Raw genomic sequence first — 23,778 nt, 5'->3', positions numbered from 1 at the left:
AACATTTTGAGACCGATTTCAGAAGTACAACACTGTTAAAACACTGACAAAAGGCTCTTTACAAAGATTTATTCATATTTCCCCTGTACGTATCAGCCTGATTTATGAAACTAAGCACACTTAAAACTAGTGCATGTATACAAATATCAAATAATAACTTCATGTTGACATACAAATATGTAACAAATCAGATTTTTTTTTTCATTCAAAGTGTGTCTTTGTCAGTTCTTTAAAAAAAAAAAAAAAACTGATTGGCCTTTAAAAAACTCAGAAGGCTTAAACAATCTAGAGTGGAGGTACTGATGAATGATACAGCATGGCGCACTCAAGCTTACATTCAACAAATATATGGTATACAGCACACAGAGTGAAGCACACAGCACACAGCTCAGTAGGTACGGCCATCTACAAGACAACCGGTCTTGAACTACTACAATTTGTATCTGACCTTAAAGTGGCATAAGGTAATTCCTACTTGTTTTTAAAACATCACTCTCAACAAACCTGAAAAATAAACCCTAGTTTGAGGTTTTTATAAAGAACAATAAGTGCATTCATAATTTTTTGGTGAAATGATCACTGAGAAATAATAGTAAACAAAGATCATAAATCAAATACACCAACTAAATATATTACCAATGAAAACAGAAGGTCAGTGTAGACTCTACCGCATGATATTGGTAAGGTGAGGCTTAAGTCGCCATTAGTGGGTAATACCCAGTAATAAATATGTTATATGATAAAATAATTTGATATAAAGAAAATAAATATTGTAACAGATTTTCTCATACTATAAAAGATTAAATGAGAGAAAACAATGGCTATCTGGAGATGAAACTAGAGTTTTCAAATGTGTCGCTTCTTTGCTAATGAGAAGAGCTTCAAATATTAACTTTGGCTTGGGATGAAGTACCTCATGCTCATGGAGGGATTTCCCAGCAGCTGTTTGGTCAATAAACAATTGATCACTGCATCAATGGTACACTGCACAGAGAAACTTTGTTCTTTACTCTTTCTAGAGAAACAAATATTGCAAATATAATTGTTTTCATTACTAACAATCAACCACTAGTAGCAAAGTGTGGCTTAGTGGTAAACTAAGAACTCTTCCAAATGAGAAAACTGACAACAAAAACAGCCATGAAAAAAAATCAAACTAGTTTTCAACCTCCCAAATGTTGGCATCAAACAACCTTTAAAGCAGCATTTGCAGTGAAACCTTTAAAATGTGATTGAAAACGGAGGGCTACAATAGCTGAGGATGGAGTGGTGTCATGCTCACACTGAGTGTGTGTTAGCTCCAGGCCCACAGAAGAGGTAACTTCAACAGAAGAAGAGGTAACAGAAGAGGTAGTCCATGTCTCACAAGGTCCACTCTCCAAGGGCTCTAAGCCAGTGATATATCCCAGATGAACAGAGGGCTCTTTAGCCCATCTACTTTTCACACCAAGCCTGAGTCTTTGGCCATCTTGTAGAAAATTCCCTTCTTGGCAATTAAGTTGGACGGAGAATCAAATTCTGCCATCTGGCCTTTATCAAGGACCAGCACCCTTTTAAGAAAACATTGAGGGAACATTTTTAAGTATTATTATATAACAATTATAATATAGTGCGAGTGCAGTCTTTCACTTTTATTATTATTTATATTATTATTTAATATTCTTGAAGTTTCATTATTTAAAAAAACGTTTACCTAGTGTAGTCCATGATGGTGTTGAGACGGTGTGCGATGGTCAGAACGGTGCAGTCCTCAAACTGAGTTCTGATAGTGGACTGTATTAAATTGTCCGTCTCCAGGTCTACAGCTGCAGTGGCTTCATCCAAGACCAGAATCTTGGTCTTCCTCAGGAGAGCTCGAGCCAGGCAAACCAGCTGCCGCTGACCCAAACTGAAGCCCAGAATATCCAGTCAGAAACAGTCACATCAGATGTTAATCAAATGATGAATAAACATTGTTGAGAAGGGGTTTGTACCTGAGGTTCTCTCCTCCCTCTGAACACTCATGGTTGAGTTTGTCAGGCAGGCCAGACACAAAGTTCTTGAGATGTGCGAGTTCCAGAGATCTCCAGACCTCCTCATCAGTGTAGCTATCAAAGGGGTCCAGATTCATACGCAAGGAACCAGAGAACAGCACTGGATCCTGAGACAGAGGAAAAGGTGTTTAGAAATAAAACTAAAACAGTAGAATTTATTGACGAGTTAACAATCATTCTGAAAGCACTTCAATAGTTTGAAAACTTTATTACTGATGTCCTCAAATGAGTGCCTTTAAATCAGTGTTTAGGTGTATTTAAGTGTGGTACCTGAGGAATGATTGTAATTCTGGATCGCAGCTCATGCAGGCCCAGCTCAGCTATGTTGACTCCATCTATACAGATCTCCCCCTGAGATGCCTCAATGATGCGGAAGAGCCCTAATGTCAGTGAGGACTTTCCTGCTCCTGTCCTACCCACAATTCCCACCTAAGAAAAACACAGAAATACATACATGATTAACATTGCATGTTTATAAGGAAATTTAAGTTGAAAAAAAAAAAAAAAAAAAAAAAAAAAAAAAAAATTATATATATATATATATATATATATATATATATATATATATATAAATAAAAAATTGATGAAGTCGAAGCTTGAGCAGATTCTGAATATTGTAATGGGTCCAGGTACCTTTTCCCCTCCCTCAATTTTGACCGAGATATCAGAAATAGCCAGCTCTAAGTTCTCTCTGTATCTCAAGCCAAAGTTGCGGATTTCAATATGACCAGTGGTCGGCCAGCCAGCAGGCAGAGTTGAGTGCTCCAACTTCCATTCAGCCTGTAAACAGAGACATTATTGCAGCATAGACCCACCACATCTCAATAATCCATCTTTAACACTGAAATCAGAAATACATGAAGTTAACTTGAAACACTTTTGGGACACTGACATGTCTTGCAATGTGACATGCTGTAGTTCATCTAAAACTATTTGAATTAGCTGACAATCTGCCTGCTGGTGCACTGACCTCTTTCTCAGTGTCTCCATATTCCTTCACCCTCTCCACCGCCACTATGTTAGTCTCCAACTCAGAAGACATCCGCACCAGCCAGTTCAAAGATGCTGTGACCTGTGAGAAATATGGAACTAGTAAGGATTTGGGTGTACATTTGGTCTGTATCGCATCATTTTAGAAGTTAGACTGACCTGCAGCGCATAAGAGACGGACAGCCCCATGATACCTGGACTCAGACTGTCCCTGGCCATTACTGCAAAAAGCGCTGCAAATGTCACAATCCAGTTGCCCACAAACTCTAACCTCACTGCCAACCATCTGCAGGACACAGAGGCACAAAGACACACAAATCATTTTCCACAAAACAAAACACTAATACATCAAACTTAATGACACCTAATAGACATAAAAAAAACTGGTGATGTTCTGCAAATTCTCACCGGTTGGCTACAATGCTGGGGAAATAAGCTTTTTGGTTGTGGTCCACTCTGCCGTCACTTTCTCTGATAAAGCGTTGCTGCTCTCCAAATGCTCTGATCACACTGGTGCCCAGCAGCGTCTCATTGAAGTGCGTGTAGACAGGAGAGCGGCTCACAGACTCCAGTCGTTTCAGTTGCCGAGAGGACGCCACGTAGAAACGCTAACAACGACAAAAAGGCAAATGTTAGAGCAGCATCCACCATTACTACACTTACACTGAAGTTTTAGATCTTGAACTAGGGCTGCAACATAAATCAAAGTGAAATCGAAATCGCGATTAGACCGAAGCTGCGATTGTCATGCGTATCTTTCAGTGAAGCACGGTTCTGTGAACGGTAGTAAATCTCCATCCCAAGGCCAGAGGGTGCTCTGGAAACTCCAAATACACCCCGCAGATGAAATCCAGGAATTGCAGTAGCTGAATAAACAGAAGATTTAAATGCTTTCATTGATTCAACGCGACTAATAAACACATGACTACGACAATATACAGGTGCTGGTCATAAAATTAGAATATCATGAAAAAGTTTATTTATTTCAGAAATACCATTCAAAAAGTGAAACTTGTATATTAGATTCATTCATTACACACAGACTGATATATTTCAAATGTTTATTTCCTTTAATTTTGATGATTATAACTGACAACTAATGAAAGTCCCAAATTCAGTATCTCAGAAAATTAGAATATCAATTAAGACCAATGCAAAAAAAATATTTTTAGAAATGTTGGCCAACTGAAAAGTATGAACATGAAAAGTATGAGCATGTACAGCACTCAATATTTAGTTGGGGCTCCTTTGGCCTGGATTACTGCAGCAATGCGGCATGGAGTCGATCAGTCTGTGGCACTGCTCAGGTGTTATGAGAGCCCATGTTGCTCTGATAGTGGCCTTCAGCTCTTCTGAATTGTTGGGTCTGGCGTATTGCATCTTCCTCTTCACAATACCCCATAGGTTTTCTATGGGGTTAAGGTCAGGCGAGTTTGCTGGCCAATCAAGAACAGGGATACCATGGTCCTTAAACCAGGTACTGGTAGCTTTGGCAGTGTGTGCAGGTGCCAAGTCCTGTTGGAAAATGAAATCTGCATCTCCATAAAGTTGGTCAGCAGCAGGAAGCATGAAGAGCTCTAAAACTTCCTGGTAGACGGCTGCGTTGACCTTGGACCGCAGAAAACACAATGGACCAACACCAGCAGATGACATGGCACCCCAAACCATCAATGACTGTGGAAACTTTACACTGGGCCTCAAGCAACGTGGATTATGTGCCTCTCCTCTCTTCCTCCAGACTCTGGGAGCTTGATTTCCAAAGGAAATGCAAAATTTACTTTCATCAGAGAACATAACTTTGGACCACTCAGCAGCAGTCCAGTCAAGACGCTTCTGACGCGGTCTCTTGTTCAAGAGTGGCTTGACACAAGGAGTGCGACAGCTGAAACCCATGTCTTGCATACGTCTGTGCGTGGTGCTTCTTGAAGCACTGACTCCAGCTGCAGTCCACTCTTTGTGAATCTCCCGCACATTTTTGAATGGGTTTTGTTTCACAATCCTCTCCAGGGTGCGGTTATCCTTATTGCTTGTACACTTTTTTCTACCACATCTTGTCCTTCCCTTCGCCTCTCTATTAATGTGCTTGGACACAGAGCTCTGTGAACAGCCAGCCTCTTTAGCAATGACCTTTTGTGTCTTGCCCTCCTTGTGCAAGGTGTCAATGGTCGTCTTTTTGGACAACTGTCAAGTCAGCAGTCTTCCCCATGATTGTGTAGCCTACAGAACTAGACTGAGATACCATTTAAAGGCTTTTGCAGGTGTTTTGAGTTAATTAGCTGATTAGAGTGTGGCACCAGGTGTCTTCAATATTGAACATTTTCACAATATTCTAATTTTCTGAGATACTGAATTTGGGACTTTCGTTAGTTGTCAGTTATAATCATCAAAATTAAAGGAAAAAAACATTTTAAATATATCAGTCTGTGTGTAGTGAATGAATCTAATATACAAGTTTCACTTTTTGAATGGTATTACTAAATAAATCAACTTTTTCATGATATTCTAATTTTATGACCAGCACCTGTATGGTTTATCTGTGTTATTATTATAATTTTCATTATAATAAAGTATATCTATAATTCAATGCCTTTATCGCTGCTTAGAATACTATGAAATATGTTGCGTGCCTTATTCTGTGTAAGAGACATCATCTCACAGAAGGATTTATTTCAAACACTCGACTGACGTTATGAAGTGAGTTTGGAGTAAAAACATGTTATTAAATGTGGTATTTTCACGTGCCTTTAGATGGAGCAGCATTTATCACACAGAGCCGTAGTTCACTAAGGAGCTATGCAAACAGCTGTCATTATCACGAACGATTTCTTCGATTTCATAATCGTACGATTACGTCGCCCGCAATTTTTTGTGTAGCTTGTCAGTGAACTACGGCTCTGTGTATTAAATGCTGCTCCATCTGAAAGCAGGTGATGGAGATTTACTACTAATCACAGAACCGGCTTTACTGACTAGATGTGCATGACAATCGCATTCGATTAATCGTGCAGCCCTTTCTTGAACCATTTCTATTGAAAACTTTTTTAGCCCAAATAATTACTAGCCTTTCCTAACAAGCAGCTGCATGGTAAAATAACTGACTGACCTGTACAAAGAAGTAGAGCAGGCCCAGAGGCGGGATGATGATGGCCACCAAAGGTGTGGCGATGAGGATGACAGCACATGAGCCCAGCACATTAAACATGGAGCCCATGAACATTTTTATGATGCTAGGGATGACCGAGTCAATGGTGTCCGTCTCTTTGGCAAAGCGGTTGACCAGATTGCCACTGGGTGTGCGTTCAAAGAAAGACATGGGCGATCTCAGGACATTGTAGAGCATCGTCTGGTGCAGGTAGCGGGAGGCTAAGATCCCACCAACAGACACCGTCACAGAATAGCAGAACACTGCAATGCCTGTCAGAAAGAAAATGAAAAAGAAAACTGGTTACTGGACAAATATGCTAAATATTAATAAATTAAAAAGCAAATAAATAAATAACAACATGTAGGTACATTAATGACAAAAAAAAATTGTTGCATAATGCATTACATTAAAAAAAATATATTCTTAAGGGGCAATTTAACATTTATTTTAAATAAAAACACTTCACACAATTTTGACATTAAAAAAATACTCAATTTTACCTTACAGTTTAAAAAATATTATGAAAATACCATCATTAATTCGCAACTATATATCACCTATAAAATTCAGATGGTATTTAAAAAAATATATACATTTTAGTGAATTTTGGAAGGTATTCCAATGATTTAATATTGTATTTAGAAAAAGAAAAACGTTGGCACACCAATAAACATTTTTTATTACAAGTTTTAACAACAGTGACCACCATATGCCTTGAGACTTCACTGATGGTTTATGGAGCTTTGGTGTACCAACTTTTCCCTTTTTGTGATTTTTGTAGTTGCTCACTCTCACTGAGATTTCTGCCTGCTGGATCTGTGCACTTATAATTTTTGCCGAACTGTTGATTCCATTCGAAATATTTACTGTTAGCTGAAATATTTGTGTTAAACTGCAGCCCCAAAATACAAGCCCTGTTAAGGCAATGTATTTCTTTTACAGAATTTTACAATTCAATATAGTTTTTAATTTCAAAGACTTTTTGTACATTTCATAACTATGGAATATGCATTTATCCATGTAACTACAAGCTAATCTAACAGCTTGGTTGAGGAGGCTATGGCCACATACACACAACAAGTTTCAGGAGTGACAACAGCATTTAAATGCAGGAGTGAGTCCCGTAAATTATCGTTCCATGTGTGTACAGAACAGCACTCACTCCTGCATTTGTAACCATAGCAACATTCTGTTGTCTTGCGGGAGTGAGTAAAAGTTTAGTCGTTTGATATGTGCCATTTTTTGACTAAAGACTCTTTTTGTCAGTCGATTTTAACTACACTACCGCTGATAGACAGACAGCTTTGTCGACCAATCATTAAGACCTTTCTCCACGCCCCTACCTTTTGGCACGCCCTAACCTTTCGCCACGCCCATTGCTCAAGCCTGCAGTTATCCCTACTTGCTTTAGAGAGCGCTGTCTTGCAGTGTTGCCATGTCCTCATATTTACAAGCGCTTTTAGGCATGTTGTTTGGTCTTATCTCATAAAGATAGGCACGTTATTAAAGTTAATAAAGTGATCTGTTGTGGATATGAGATTTTTTTGGTGTTATACAACAAAGCATTTGGGTGTTTTAGTGTTTTTTGTGCTTGTCCTTGTTTGTTGTTGTTTTTTCTATGAAGATCTGGCAACACTTTACTCATGAGCGCAGCTAGCCAAGTAGGGATAACTGCAGGCTTGAGCAATGGGCGTGGCGAAAGGTTAGGGCGTGCCAAAAGGTAGGGGCGTGGAGAAAGGTCTTAATGATTGGTCGACAAAGCTGTCTGTCAGGGTGTGGGGGTAGGGTTAGGGGTAGATTTTGTTGTACTGATTCACCTTTCGGAACGCCTCATTTCAGCACGCCCATTGCTCCAGGCTGCAGCTACCCCCGTCTCCAGCTAGCCCCCGTGCTAAGTTAAGACTTCTTTCACGGTTATTTTCTTGCATCTCACATACAGAGGAAGACACCGATGCACATTCAAATACGTCATTAATAACTAGTTTTTCAGTTCTGTACACACTGCGTAGAATTTCTGTAAATGCGGTTGTCACTATCTGTATTTTTCGGGAGTTAATGCGGTTGTCATTCTTGTATTTTGGTGAATTATGTGTGTACAGAACGCGATCAAGGAGTAAAAGGTGAACTGACAACGAAATTTTGCTGCAGTGTCTCCGTGGCCTATGTAACCTTGAATACAAGTTGTCATATTAAAAGCAAGTTTTCAGGTATTTAAAATGGGAATATATACACAACAACATGAATGTCTCTTAAATCACCTTGTGTGAGTCCGAGGGATCCATACACCCCTAAACGCATCTCTCTGTTGGGCTGTGTGTTGTTGATAACAGGGTCATCTGTCCAGAGACTGAGCCAGTAGTTTGAGCCCAGAGAGGACAGATGATGACAGAAGAACAGAAAGATACTGAAGATGGACAGGGGCAAGCCGATAGCCTTCATGTACTCCCAAAACACAGACAGCTTCACCTGCATAACAAACAACATTCACCAAAATCAGATGGAAATACCATGATCTCACATCCTGACATGAAATGGCTGACTCATACCCTGCCAGTGTTGGCCTTGTCAGCCTCAGTCAGTCGGGCAGCTTCTGTGGATGTGGTCGTCTTTGCGGCCGCAACATCATTAGGTTCAGTTTTCTGTGGGGTTTTACCTGTGCCTGCTGCATTAAGAGAGTTCTGACTCTGCCTACAGGACACAGAGATAGAGCAGGCTAGCAAATAATGTCAAAATATTATTAGTACATGACTTAAATGTTAAACGGTTGTTACATATAAGACAGTGTCTTTATCAACTATAACACAAGTAATTTTTAGTATCTAGCACAAATGAGTGAGTGATGCAGTAGGTTTTGGAACATAGTTTTGTTCTTGTTTTTTATCTGTCAAACTGATGGATGGCATTTGGAATGACTGATTCATGATGTTTCTCAAACTCACAAATGAAATTATCAGTGAATAACCAATGATTTCTCACACAAATCTATCATGAGACTTCAGAAGACATATACAGAAAGCAATGCACAAATTAGGAAAGGCAAAATGTCTTGCAGCTAGTGATTCATTATGTTGCAACACATCTAGACATGGTGTTCATTCATAACAAATAAATGAATCAGAAAGAGGCATATTAGGCATCTCTTACCCCAACACGACAGCAGGACCTCCATTCTCAAGTCCTTTCCGTGGGACTGCTTCTGTGGATGAGAAAATATATACTAAATCAGACAGAATTACACACATCTTCCTGCATGCTTCATGCTTTTTCATGGCCATACTTATACCAGTGACTCCTTAAACAATTCTAAGTTACAGAAGACAAGCTTTCTCATTATTATCTATAAATCATGTCATTCAAAAGCACCTATGCAACAATCTTTTTGCAATAAATTTTGTAATCAAGCAGCGACTAAAACACCAGGCCGCACTTGAGCACAAACATGTCTTTATTTAATGTGGCAATAAAAGGCAATCATAATTTGCTTCTAAGCAGCCACACCTCTCAGGCCAGCTGAAATGAAAGACAGTCTATCAAAACTCTATCAAAACTGTAGACACTAAATCAATATTTTAGGCTCAGAGGTGTGAGTTAAGGTTAGAAGAATCACTAGCAGGCTGCCTAGCACCTCGGACACATGAGGAACTGACACAGTGACAAGACTGGTGAAAGTTAAAGCCATTCATAGTGCTCCCTTCTAACAAAAATGATGAATGTAAATGTCCTGCACAGATTACAAAGACCTTTCCCTGGATATCTTAAATGAAGTTATCTTATTTATAAATATAATTTCTATTTCAAATAAATGTTATTCTTTTGAACTTTCTATTCACAGAATACTAAAAAAAAAAAAAAATCACTTGAGCACCAAATCAGCATTTTAGAACCATTTCTGAAGGATCGAGTGAATTCAGCTTTGCCTTCGCAGAAACAAATTACTATTTAAAATATACAAAAATAGAAAAGAGCTATTTTTAAGATGTAATAATTTTTCCACAATATTACAGTTCTTATTTTGGTAACACTTTACTTAAAGCCTTAATGTATAATGCATTATAAAGGGTTACTGAAGGGTATAATTCATTATATTCATAATGGCCATTGTAATGCATTATATCTCGTCGTAAATAATTACTAATTTAAATTTAAAATGCATAGTGTAACAATGAATTTATAAGTGTTATAATGTATTCACTGTGGTTACAATTATTTATGAGATTGTAAAATGCATTACAAGGTGCATGACAAGGCATAATTAATGTATACTAACTACTTTTATTATGCATTATGCATAAAGGCTTTATTTATTTAATCAAATAAATGCAGACTTGGTGAGAATAAGATACTTTAAACAGTAGCGTATTTTCTCAAAATGTGTCACATGTATTATGTAGTAAAACTCACATCATTGCATGGCTCTTAAGTGAGTTGAGATGGGATCCAATTCTATTACAGTGAAAAGGGGTACCATTTACTCCATCAAAATGAAGCACAGTGCAAGGATGTTTAAAAGGTAAATATAAGGGTTGTGAGATATAGTCCAATAGTAATGTGGGGGAAAGTACTAAAACAACTCAGTGTGCACCTCAAATATTTAAAGCCTCAGACCAGGATAATAAGCCCTATTCTAGCATGCAGTACAGGCAGGCCTATTCAATTTATATGGCTCAGGCACAAATTGCACCCTCAAACCTTCAGATTTCCCTTTTTCGTCCTCTGCCTCCCCTCCCTCCTCTGAAGAGCCAACAGAGGGGACACAACAAATGGAGTTGAAAACACATACATACAGACCAAAAAAGACCACTAGACACAGATTCATTTTGGGAAAAAAAGATCACACACAATGTGAACAATAGTATTAATTTAGAGGAAACAGCTATGTGAAAGGACAGATGCATGAAAGCGTGAAAGAAGTTCAGATATGAGGAGGCCAGCCTCACCTCCCACTGACTCCTCCACCTCCTCCTGCTCTGTGTTGGTGTAGGTACGCAGGAACTCAGCGAAAGCACCCTGTCTGCCCAGCAGCTCGGTGTAAGAGCCCATCTCTGTGATTTCCCCATCCACCATCACCAAGATCAGGTCAGCCTGGGGCAGGAAGCTCAGCCCATGGGTCACCAGAACCCGAGTCTGAAAGAGTACTATGTGTAAGGTGAAATCTCTATAAGAGATTTATACATATTTGGATAATACATGGCTAAAATGGCCTTACTCTGCCCTGTAGCAACCCCTGAGGTCCGATGACCTTCTCAAAGATGTGTTTTCCCACATGAGCATCCACAGCAGAGAGAGGGTCATCCAAAAGATACACTGCACAGCTGCAGTACACAGCCCTGGCCACACTCACCCGCTGTTTCTGACCTCCAGACAGATTGACGCCCTAAGATTACAATGTCACATGATTAACTGAGTGCTATTTAAATAATGTCAGATTTTTGCATTAAAAGCAGCCTGTGTGACACCATGCAGCATTAACCTTCAATCTATGTGCTTGTTTATGACAAAGTATAAGAATCTTTCTAAAGTCTTTATTTACCTTCTCCCCAATCTCTGTCGAGTCTCCTCCAGGTAGGATCTCCAGGTCTGGTAGGAGAGCACAAGCCTCCACCACCTTCTGGTACCAGCTGTCTTTTGCCTCCCGTCCAAACAAAATGTTGTCTTTAAGAGTGGCGTTTTGGATCCAGGCCTGCTGAGGCACGTAAGCCACAGAGCCCTGAAAAACATCAGATACTCAAGTGTATTTCTTTATCATCCCATTATTAATGTTATCCAAATAATTCACAGTGGGCCCAAAATTCTTGGACCGCTTTGAAAAACTGATATTTTTCTTTCATACTATTCTTAAGCTTAATTTTAACCTTAAATGTCTTTAAGGCATTGTTATTAATAAATCAAAACAAAGAAAGGTTTTGACATGTAATGAACCATTTCTAAATCAAATAAATAAATTTGGGAAATCGCTTGTGTGACAGTCAGATGTTCTTGCTTTCATAGAAGCACAAGATGCTTTTTGGATCATTTTCAAATCATGTGGAGTTGATGTCAATCAAGGGAGCAAACCAAATACTAAGATGTTATGAAATTCAAACTTTAAAATTTTTATTACATTGTTATGCTGCTAATATAATGAAATTATGTAATATAAAAGCTATTAATATTTTGTAAAATATATATAGTAAATTATATTTAATACATAATACAATATTAAATTAAATTTAAAATCTAGTGGTCTGAAATGTCTGAGCCCCAGTGCAAACAGTGCATAATCTATTTAACTTAAATACACCAAAGCACTTAACTAAAAGAGCCACTGTTTCCACACAAAATCATTTCAGGCAACCTTGCTATAAAGAAATACAACATACAGCACAAGCACATAACTTGTGTCTGTACCTTGATCGAGACAGATCCTTCTTGCTTCTGCATCTCTCCCAGCAAAGCTGAAAGCAGAGAGGATTTCCCTGAACCCACGTGCCCTACCACAGCAACAAGCGCCCCCTCAGGGATACACACATTAATCCTGAAGAGACAGAGAGACGCGCTGAGACAAGAACAGATACAAACAGCAAGAAAGAGTTCAAGGAACATGTGGACAGAGGTGGCATTGTGTCATGAAGGTATAAAAGAGTTAATTCATTCATTCAGATTTCTTCATTCACTTCATTGTTGATTGAAGATTTCAGGCAAACCCTTTAGTGTACTGATTGAATTGTATTCAGAGTGAAAAATAATGCAAGTCAAATTACACAGTTCAATGCATGATTTGAAGTGAATGAGATGGAAATTAAGCTAAGATTGAAAGCAATTCAGAAACCCAAATTTCATTATCCCTCTCATTAATATCAGTGGAGATTCACCAGATTACATTTCCTCTGGCGATTGATGCTCTCCTGTATCGGGGTTCATGCACATGTACTTGCCTGTAATGTCCTCAGTAGCTGTTTCACTGGTTCTGCTCTATGTAACCGCAATATTCATGTCAATGCTAAAAGTCATTTCGATACCTTGAATATAATAACAACATTTGTGTAGAGTACATAGGGCTGGGAATTTTCATGACATTCCGTTACAATAACGGTTCTTGAATGTTTTCTAATGTGGGCAGAAACAGTACTGATATACTGTAAACTGGCATTTATTGCCTAATAAATATACTTTTGCATTGCTGCTGTTGCATACAACAATAAAAAATACTGCATGACCAGTATAGTCCTATTCAAATGACAAACAAATAACTAATCAGTCTTATGTTAGACTTGCAAGACTTGTCACTGATAGGTTGTATAAGTTAAAGAAACACATTCTGAAAATAGTTTTATTTTAACAAATTATACTTCAAATAAGTAATAAAAGTGTTATCAAAAAAGGTTTTGTATTTGTTTAGTTTTTACTAATTGTTGAGGGAAATTGGTGCTTCTTTAAAAGTTATAAAATAGTTTTACATGGAATCGTTCAGCAGAAACGTGAAATTCCGTACTATTCCCATCCCTAGTACTCTATAACACTGAACAAAATGCTATTCATTGGATCATGTAGTATTTCTTTTACACACAAAGAAAATGGTGTTACCTCTTCAAAGTAGGGGAGTCGCCTTTAGACCAGCTGAAAGCTCCGTCCACAATCCTGATGCTGTCAGGAGCTGAATGAGCAGGAAACAACAATGAAGTCTCTTAAGTGAACATCAAAACACACGGGATGTCTTTAAACCCACAGATCTACTGAACAGCTGCTACTCTCTCATACAATGCTGTTTTATGTCTGTCTGTGGAAACTGTTTGGGGACTGGAGTGCTTTGTGAGTCAAACAAACATGCATAGCATACTAAAAAATACACGCCACAGAATATGGCACATTTGCTTAATTCCAGATTTGAACTGCTTGTGAATCACTCGACTCACATGCAGTGATGGCTGGCCGCTCCACATTGTCTTCATCCAACTCCTCATGGGACAGAAACACACGCAGACGCTTCATAGACACACTGGCCTGATGGAAGAAATACATTTCATAGTCATAAAATTTTTTTTAATCAGACCACAAGTTCCTGGATTTCTGTGTTAACCAAGCTATCCTTCTTGATCCGCTCACAAGTGGCCAAAACACTTTTGAGATGTGACAACTTATAATCACATTCTAAGGTATTTCAAGGTTCACATTCAACGTTTTTTTTAAAAGAGAGAGAGAGAGAAAGAGTAATACCTGCACCATGCTGCTGATGACCATGGGCAACATATTAAGAGGGAAGCGCAGGATGTTGAACAAAGCCAGAGAAACAAATGCCTTCTGTGCATCCAGAATATTATGTTCATCCACTAACACATATACTGCGAAAGTGGAAAGGGCAACCTTTGTGAAAGAGACAAGATGAGCATAAAAAAAAGTGGGAATTATAATGAAAAAGCCCATGCAGGACTAGAACTCAAAGGCACCACCTACCAAAAATGGTGCGCAGACCCAAGTAAAGGTGGACACAGCACCAAGGTAAGCAGTCTTCTTCAGCACACGCAATTCACTCTCTCGGATGGCAGAAACTTTGTCTTTGAATGCCAGTTCCCATGCGTAGAGTTTAAGGACTTTAATGCCATTCAGCACCTCATTCATAAGCTTGATCCTATTGTCCTTGCTTTTCATTTGGGCAACCTGTGGGTGAGCGAGTCAGAATAACAAAGATGATCTAATTAATGAAATTGAGGCAAATTAACCTGCTGAGCAGGAAAAGAGGTACAAACCTGGTAGGTTTTGGTTTTCATGGCAATGACAGCATTTACAGGAACCATCAGCACCATCACAGCAACTCCGGCAAGCACAGAAGGACCCAGATTCTTATAACAAAAGAGCAAAAAATAAATAAAAAACTGTATTAGTGATGTGTAATGGAATGAGCATAAGACACCTTTGTGTATGTACATACCTGCCACAGGAAGTAAAGGGCCAGGATAACCTGCAAAGGTGCTGACCAAATCATGTTGATATAGGTGATGAGGTCCATAAAACGCTGAGCATCTACAGACATCAGATTCACAATCTCTCCAACGGTGGATGTTCGTCGGGCAGCATTGGTAATGACCAAGGCCTTGACAAAATAAAGGAAAATATTATAACTCACTATACTACCATAATTTATTTTTAAATAAAAAACAAATGTAAAGAAATGCATTACTTTCTTCAGTAAGGATCCATTAATTTGATCAAAAGTGACAGTAAAAGACATTTATAGTGTACATGTATAGCATACAGCTTTGCCATCACATGAACAAAATACATTTTACAATACATTACACAACACCAAATATTTAAACTGTTTTCTTGATCAAACAAATGCAGCCTTGGTGAGTATGTTTTTCTTTCACCAACACATTTTCGAAAAAAACATTAAAAAAAATCTTACTGACCCCAAACTTTATATAAACTTTAAAAGTCATATTCGTTAAAAAAAAAAAACATATTTTAATAAAATTGTGTTCTGAGAGGTAAAGTATGGCATATTCACATTTTTTTGCAGTTTTTTTTAAATAAAAACAAATAACCTTCAAATGTGCATGAACACTGTATTACTACTGTATTACATGTTAGTCATTTTAGCAATCAAAAGTCCACTTACTTTCCTATACACGGCTCCAACAATGGCCGTCCGCAACCTCATGCCTGTCACAAAGCAAACGTGGAAATATTTCTGCAGAATGAGGGTTTGCACACAGGTACAAATGAACAGCAGGGTGGTGTAGAAGTAGCCATGCCAAGTGGGGGCGCTTGAATCATTCACAAATTGGATCAGCAGCCTAAAATATAAAAGACCGAACTCACATGAGTATAAATTAATGTCAATCATGCAGCAGAATTCAGTTCTTCTTGATTCAAGTGCAAGAAAAGTGGGCAAACTGGTTAAAGGATCACTGCTGAGACTTCAGGTGTTATTTTCAAAGGATTAGAGAGGATTTAAACATGGTCCAGTGCACAATTTGATGGCACAACTTTTAAGCATGCCAAAACTAACTCTTCACTGGAGCTCTTTGAAGAGCCTCAGCTGTTGTTTTGACAGAGTGGCCTTCCCACAGAGTTAAACTCATTAATAACCACATGACTGTGAAAAGGCAGAGGGCACACTTGGACTTTCCCCTGCAGAGAACTACTGCTTCTGAACTCAGCACAGATGGGAATGATCCTACGTGGAAAAAAGAAATAGATCATTCTGATGCTGTATATTCATACCTGAGAATCTCTGGCCCAACAAACATAAGGATGTCATGAACAATCTTATACAGAGAGCTGACAAGAAAGTATGGTCCAAAGGTTCGGCAGAGAGCGCAGAAGAGAGACGGCTCGCCAGTTTTCTGAAGGGTTTTAGCAAGCAAAATCTCAGACTCTTCTATTGGTTGTCCATCCATCTTTTCTCCCCTTGCTGCTTTTTTTGGGGAGTAGAGTGTCTTATCTACGGGCCTAACACAAAATGCATAACCCAATCAGAGGATTAGTCATTTTTGTAGCAAGTTGTCTAGTTGAAAAAAAAAAGTGGCTTCTTGCTTCTGACCTTTTGACCTTGTTGCATTCTTGGTCCCAGCGGCGCACCAGCTGTGGCACCACTCTTTGAGACTTATCCTCCGGGTTGAGCGACCACAGATCTTTCTCTTCCAGAGGCCTTTTATAACCCGTCATCATCAATCTATGAGGGAACAAATGGAACATACATCAAGAAAAAACATCCAGTCTGAATACAAGCTTATACATTAGCAAAAAATGAAGGCTTCTTCAAAAAGGATACTTTTACCTGATACAGACAGTAGAAAGAAGATGGGATGAATGGGATCAAGAAATTACATGAGCCAGAATACGCCTTCTGGATTTTTGTTGAGCAAAATTCTTTTTTTTAAAGAAAGAGTGTTAGAGATGCAGTCATTTATTTTGCTCACCCAGTGATCCACCAGAAAGTGATTCTAGACAGGAATGAAGCTCCCAAATCTGGACATGGATTCTGTATAAAAACATTCAAACACTGGCCATCAATTCAACATTCATATAATAAGGCATTCCCTCTACCTTCTTTAAGTAAAGTTCACTAACCGAGTCTTTGACAGCCTGTGAAAAGAGCGGAGGCTGGTCGGACAAGCAGGCCAGGATCAGGGAGATGAGCAGCATGGTGTAATATATGTAGAAGGTGGTATATTTAAACACATACACACTGGCAGGCTGAAAGGAAAGACCAAACAACACTTTAAGGGTTTCCTCACATTTCAAACAAACCTGATTAGTTTTTTTAATCTGTACTTTAGAACTGACCGTCCTTTTGTAATTGATGAAATATGATCTGTTTATCCAGTTTTTTTCAATATCCTGTATATCAATGGTTATATATTGATTACTATATGTAACAGTCAACATAATACTGAGAATCTTTCTCTTATAGAAACTGAAGAGTAGCTGTCAGTGTGGGAAGGGACAGGAAATTTGGCCTCTTTTGCAGTGCAGAACCCACATGGCACATGAGAGATCACAAGCGACAGAGACATTACTTACATTTACTGCATCTAAAACTGCTGATTCATTCATTCACTCATACACAATTCTCTATTACACAGTTTACTGTGTGAGGAAAGAGTGAACAAAAATGAGTGTATTCTATTCAGGCAGAGCTCTTTTGCCCAATTTGTGGGACATTACATACACAACACATTTCAAATGACAAAAAAACTACTTAAAATGTAATCTGCCAATTCAGACTGAGGTGAATTGCCCCACAAAAACTTATTTTGAATCACATATATGAATGTGGACTGGCTCGAGTTTGCAAATATCTGATTTTACGTGCTTGTTTGACTACAGAAAACTAAATAAATTTTCAATATGGTTTAAGAAGACATGTTAACCATACTGGATAAAAGCAAGTGCTGTCAAATGATTAAGCATCCAAAAATAAAGGTTTTTATATACATAATATATGTATGTGTACTGTGTATGCTTATTATGTATATATAAATACACACAAAGCATATATTTTGAAAATATTTATAAATAATTTGTATTATAAATAAATACATTTAATATATAAAAATACAATTTCTCTGAAATATATATATGTGAAAATAAATAAATATACACTACACATGTAAACAAACACTTATTTAGGATGCAATTAATTGCGATTAATCATTTGACAGCAATAATATATATATATTATACTAAATGAACTACAAAAACGGTCAGTTTTAATGCAATGGTCATATTTACCTCATTCAAAGCATGCAAGATTTTGGAGCGAAAGGTGACTGTAGCGCACACTATGGCGATCAGCCAAAAATTGAGCATCACCCCTGAGGACTGGACCCCCTTCATCCGCTCATACTGGATCAAGAACGCAGCCAGCAACTAAAACATCCAATTACAAAACACTTCAATTTAGAAAAAACCACGACTAGACAACTTTGACTTGTTTCCCTTTGCTCGAGGCAAGGAAAGAGGAAACTTTCATGCCATTTGAATATTGAATATGAAATCAATGCAGAGCGAAGAGTAATTGACAAGAAAAGTAGTTAAATTCAGCACTTCCTTTTGTGAAAAACGTGTCTCACCATTGTAACGCCAAGCATTGTGGGGCTGACTAGGTAGACCGGGGCTATTGTAGCACCATGGCTTCTTTCCCAGAAAGAGTAGAAAACATCTGCCCAGCAGATAAGCCATAGGGTAAACCCTATAACCTGTTGGAGGAGAGTCACATGGCCTTGAAACAGCTGTTGACCTTGGCAGAGTTATCAGGAAACACACTCGCAGAGCACACCGCTACATACAAAGCATTGTACCGGAATCCTGTTTGTTAACACTCACTGTTTTGGCTCTGTTGAGGTGGGTCATGCATATGTATCCACGGTCATTTCTTTTGAGGTATAGAATGTAGAACGGTGCAAACAGCCAGAGGTAGAGGCAGGGTATCCAAACCAGCACTGTGTTCTGGAAACATGGTGTCAGGTCTGGATTGTGTGTTTGCCATGTCCGGTTCCAATCCTGAAAACATGAGAGGACAACAGGGTGTTTCATTTCATCTCCTGAGATTCTTTGGACAAAACTTAGAAACAAAGTAACAACTGGAGTAGAGACAGAGCTCTAGGCTGCCCAGCAAAGCACACAAAGATCTAATGATGTGTGCAAGGAACAAACACTCTTGAGCAGATCTTTTTAGAGAACCAAAGTCAAGGATCTTTTCTGCGCAACAGAGCAGAGCAGAGAGTTCTTGACAAAAACAAGTCTCCTTTAAGTAGTGACATCCAAAACATCGCTAAAAAATGAACTGAACCATTTCTTACAAAGAAAATCTAATCTTGTTCTCTGTAGGGAGCATCTCTTCCCATAATCCTGTCTCTGAGGAGGAATAATAGATCAATAAATAAAAGGGAAAAAACAGATAAATAAAAGGCTGCTCTGCTAAATTTTCAGGACCAGGACATGAAATGCCATTTCCTTGAACTAAATGCAGTTTTACAGCCTTACCATCTTTTGTTTTTTCTTTCCATTTTGGATTTGTAATGTCACTAATGTTGTGGATCTTTCAAAACCTGTCAACCTGGACTGAATAACATTTCAGTCCAAATTCACCATAAAGACATGTTTTGCTAAAACAAAATAAGGCCCATGTTAGGACCATTAAGACTTTTTGCATTGTGAAAATGTAAGAAAACGTAACACATTTTCCCCTTAATTTCTCGTTATTGTAACAAGGAAAAACATGAGAAAAATAAAAAAAAATGATAAAAGCAAATAATACATTATTCTGATTGTAAATTATTTATGTTATGGCAGTATCTGCTGCTCCTTTAAATTACTGTAATACAAAAAAAAGGTTGTTTGAACAAAAAAGCTACACTTCACAAATTTTTATGAGAAATGAAAACATTTTCACCTCAAATTCCCAGTACTTTAACAAGGAAGAAAACAATTATTTAAACTGAAGTATATGTTGAACTAATTTTATGGTGTGATTGTAATTCAAAAAGAGATTGATGAACTTAAAAAAACAATGTTTAAAAAGTTACTTTATTAACCATTATAATTATTATTATTATTATTATTATTATTATTATGGGAAAGGGTTTTTTCTTTCACCCTATGCCTCCAAACCTTTCATTGATAATCTTTCATTGCATTGTAGCCTTCGACAAACAAAGGACTAACAATGTAAACATAAAAGCTGAGAGCATTTTAAGAAAAGTAACATGTTTTCTTGGCATGCAGTGATTCATAATTTAAAGTTTTGGCCCTCTGATCCTTAAAGACAAATTACCCCTGCCTAAATCTGTCAGACGACAACTAATATTGATAATCCACTGACCTGTCAGACCTTGCAAAAACTGGAACACAAATAAACAAGTCTTAATTCTTTGTAAATATGACAAATAATTACATAAGTTCTCTAGTTAAGAGGAAACTACCTAGCATGAGAGGAATTAGCTAACCAAAACAAGTCAGAGCAGTGTCAACTCTTCAGCTTCACAATGTGATAGCGACACACACTGAGTTAGACTGTCATAGAGAAATATCAACACTACAGTATTAAAGTCCACAGAGAGTTATGTGCCCACACGGTAGTTGCTGTGTCGCTAACCGGTTAGCTTAGCAACAGTGGCTGCGTCTCAAAACTTACTAAACTGTCTACCTAGGCAGCAAAATTCGGCGCATTCAACCCAAACTAATCTCTTCGGACGTGCATTTGATGCCTGAAAATGTTCTGACCCCACAACGAGCGTCCAAAACGCGCATGACGGCCCGAAATGATGCTTACGTAGGCTGCTCGCTGTGTTTTGAGACACAGCCAAGTGTATCCATGCTTGGGAACACAACCCGGTGAAACCTTGGCAATCTGTTGAAAACAAAATATAGTCGGAAAAATACAGTTCACGACAGTAGAACTGTTTATTTACTCACCCAAAATGGATCAGAACCGTCCAAACTGCAGAAACTGTCAACACCCATTCGCCGCAGTAAGGATCTGTAATAGTGTGCTGGGTTTCCACTGCCTCCGTTTCATAACCACTGCTCTGTGTGTGTGCTACGATGCTGGGGACCAGCATAGAAGTGGGGGCATGAGCTGAAATATAGGGGGCGCTGTCACTTCATCAATTTAACAACTGATGTAACAGGAGTCACACACGTGACAGTATGGCAAGCCGGTTTAACACTTTTTTCCTACTTTAAACCCGACTATTTTCCTGCTACTAGTACGGATTCATTAGATTCTTAAAATGCTGGGTGATTAATGGAGGGCTATTTTTTTCATTGTTGCGTAGTTTTTGTGTTACCAAGTTGGGTTAGTGGCTCGGACAAACTCACTTACAGTTTAAACCCAGCTGTGAGGGGTTTTTACATCATCTACAGGAGAGAGCAGTTAGGTGAATTAACGGTTTGCGTACATTTTATTTTATGTATAAAGTCATTACTGTAGGTTAAGTTATTTTACTTTATGTAATGCATTAAATAGGGACAAGATGATGGTTGTTTCACATGATGGAAACGTCTGATGCCTTTAATAACTTTGAACCGTTTAAGTATGGGTATGTTATAAGGAGTCAAACGAGGCATCTTTCTACTATTGGTGGTCTAATACTTAACTTGGAAATTAATATTTACAGATTAATTTAGAGGATTTAAGTTTTTGTTTTTAACCCAGTATTTTTAGTGTACTAGTACTTATTTTATAAATACTACTACTTAGGGGTGTAAGAAAATATGGATACACGTGAGTATCGGGATATTTTGTTTGGCGATACTATATCGATTCTCAAAAAGGGAATATCAATATTTTTTAAAAAAAACAATTTTAAAAATCATACAAGGTTCATGGCAGTTGTTTTGTTTTGAGTTCATATGCCGACCGCTAGTCTTCATCTCTGAAATGAAATAGTGACAGGAAATAATAGCATTTCGGGCACGCCGCTAATATTAACGTTAATATAGTTTGCTGTCACAGTCTCGGCGATTGCACACGGAACATAAATACAAACTGAAAAACCTGTGAAATCCAAGTTGAAAGGTTCTGAGAATGTTCAACATCTATATTTATTTTATTGTTTTACAATTGTTTTGTTTTCTTTAGGAAAACCGGCAAGCACTTTATTTTTCATTGATTCTAAGCAAATACAAATGTTTCTTCAGATCAAAATGTCATGACATTGTGTATTACAGTTGTAAACTTAAATTGTGAACCTTTAAAGCAGGGTCTAAAAATATATATGGTCTTTTTTTATAAAAATACATTTTATACATACATTTAACTAAAGCATCCTGCAAGCTCTTTAATTTTTCCCCTTGACTCGTACTGCACAAAAAGTGATTCAATAATGTTGAATATTACAGGGACTGATTATTGCAAATGCAGATCCCACTGTTCTGGTTAAATTATTTTTATTTATTTATTGCTAAGGTTTTCATATGATGGTATGCTAATGTGTTAATGACAGCTTTCCTAGAAATATATCCTATTCCTAAAATAAGAAATATCCCAATATATCGCCTTGCTTACAGATGATCTGAGTTTCCATGTTCCTTTACGAAAGTTAGCCATGGTTTTAACACAAATAAAACAAAACAAAAAAACATGGTTCGTAGCCGGTAACCGCAAATTAACCATGGGTTTGTTACTTCAAATAATAATATACAAAAAAGTATTAAGATAATATTTTTGTGGTTATAAAAACAAACCTAAGCCAACAACAATAAAATGCATTATATAAAAACAATGAGGCAACCCTGCTGAAAAACAAACAAACAATAGAACCATTACGGAAAATTCTAATACCATAATAAATGAATCACAAATACCATTACAAACCATCAACTTTTAACCATTAAAACCATTAAAAAATGGTTTTCTGTATTGTGTTTTGGGACATATTCCATTAGGATTTATTGGTTTTAACAAGCCACCAATAGAAGGTGACCAATTACCAGTAGATACCAAGAGGGTTCAGTATAGTTTCCATTAAAACCAATACAAGTCCCATTATAACCATTGTATTTTTTTTCAACATTACATGTTATTACAAATGCCTACAATGGGAGCCAAAGGCCTGGTAATTGCTGCTGTTACACTTACAGGACGATCAAGTCCTTATTTAATAGGCTATTGACCAAACATTTAATTCAAATATCCACTTTTCAATCTTTAGATGATTTAATGTTGCTTTATGGCAAGCAATTTGAAAATTATTCAGATTTAAATGACAATTACAAAATCTAATCATATTTCCGTAAGGATGTAAAATTTTTCACTAAATTAAATTTAGCCATCTTTAAAGACTTAGGAGAGGGTGTGGTCATGGTGAAACTTCCAAACATTTAGTATTTCTAAAAAGCCCTGAATGTGCTCTGTACAGGACATCCAGACTTAAAACTGTGACATGTGAGGTCTCAGAGAAATTCACTAAAATATAACGTCCACTACAGAGGCAAAAACTCCAGAGCTGGGTCTCAGGAGGATAATGAGCTTGTATAATGAGCATCAGCCGACCTTTTACAAAAGTTTATAGCTGACTTATTATCAATTGGTTATAAGCTGTAAAAGGTATACTGGCCAGGTTAAACAGAAATAATAAATATCGAGTTCAGTCAAGGCACTTAGACAGATAGGCTACAGAT

The 23,778-nt window shown here is 37.7% G+C and overlaps 1 protein-coding gene across 1 annotated transcript; it reads right to left on the bottom strand.

Moving 5' to 3' along the window:
- Positions 1 to 49: 49 nt before the first annotated feature.
- LOC306860326 (multidrug resistance-associated protein 1-like) lies at positions 50 to 21,192 on the bottom strand. The gene is made up of 31 exons (XM_079401971.1): positions 21,070 to 21,192; positions 18,979 to 19,155; positions 18,726 to 18,851; positions 18,385 to 18,522; positions 17,221 to 17,346; positions 17,070 to 17,131; positions 16,691 to 16,822; positions 16,372 to 16,599; positions 15,764 to 15,941; positions 15,074 to 15,235; positions 14,892 to 14,984; positions 14,599 to 14,802; positions 14,362 to 14,508; positions 14,061 to 14,148; positions 13,732 to 13,801; positions 12,556 to 12,682; positions 11,699 to 11,875; positions 11,375 to 11,542; positions 11,106 to 11,292; positions 9,313 to 9,364; positions 8,715 to 8,856; positions 8,427 to 8,634; positions 6,127 to 6,437; positions 3,432 to 3,631; positions 3,183 to 3,309; positions 3,004 to 3,105; positions 2,667 to 2,813; positions 2,304 to 2,462; positions 1,974 to 2,140; positions 1,694 to 1,888; positions 50 to 1,550 (listed from the first exon to the last, which is right to left on the bottom strand). The coding sequence occupies exons 1-31, from the start codon at positions 21,115 to 21,117 to the stop codon at positions 1,442 to 1,444; spliced, it is 4,557 nt and encodes a 1,518-aa protein (XP_079258097.1). The 5' UTR covers positions 21,118 to 21,192; the 3' UTR covers positions 50 to 1,441.
- Positions 21,193 to 23,778: the final 2,586 nt, after the last annotated feature.

This window comes from Barbus barbus (assembly GCF_936440315.1).
Source record: "Barbus barbus genome assembly, chromosome: 4".
NCBI classification, from domain to species: domain Eukaryota; kingdom Metazoa; phylum Chordata; class Actinopteri; order Cypriniformes; family Cyprinidae; genus Barbus; species Barbus barbus.
Note: the sequence above shows the minus strand (reverse complement) of the source record. Positions and strands in the feature narration are given on the sequence as shown.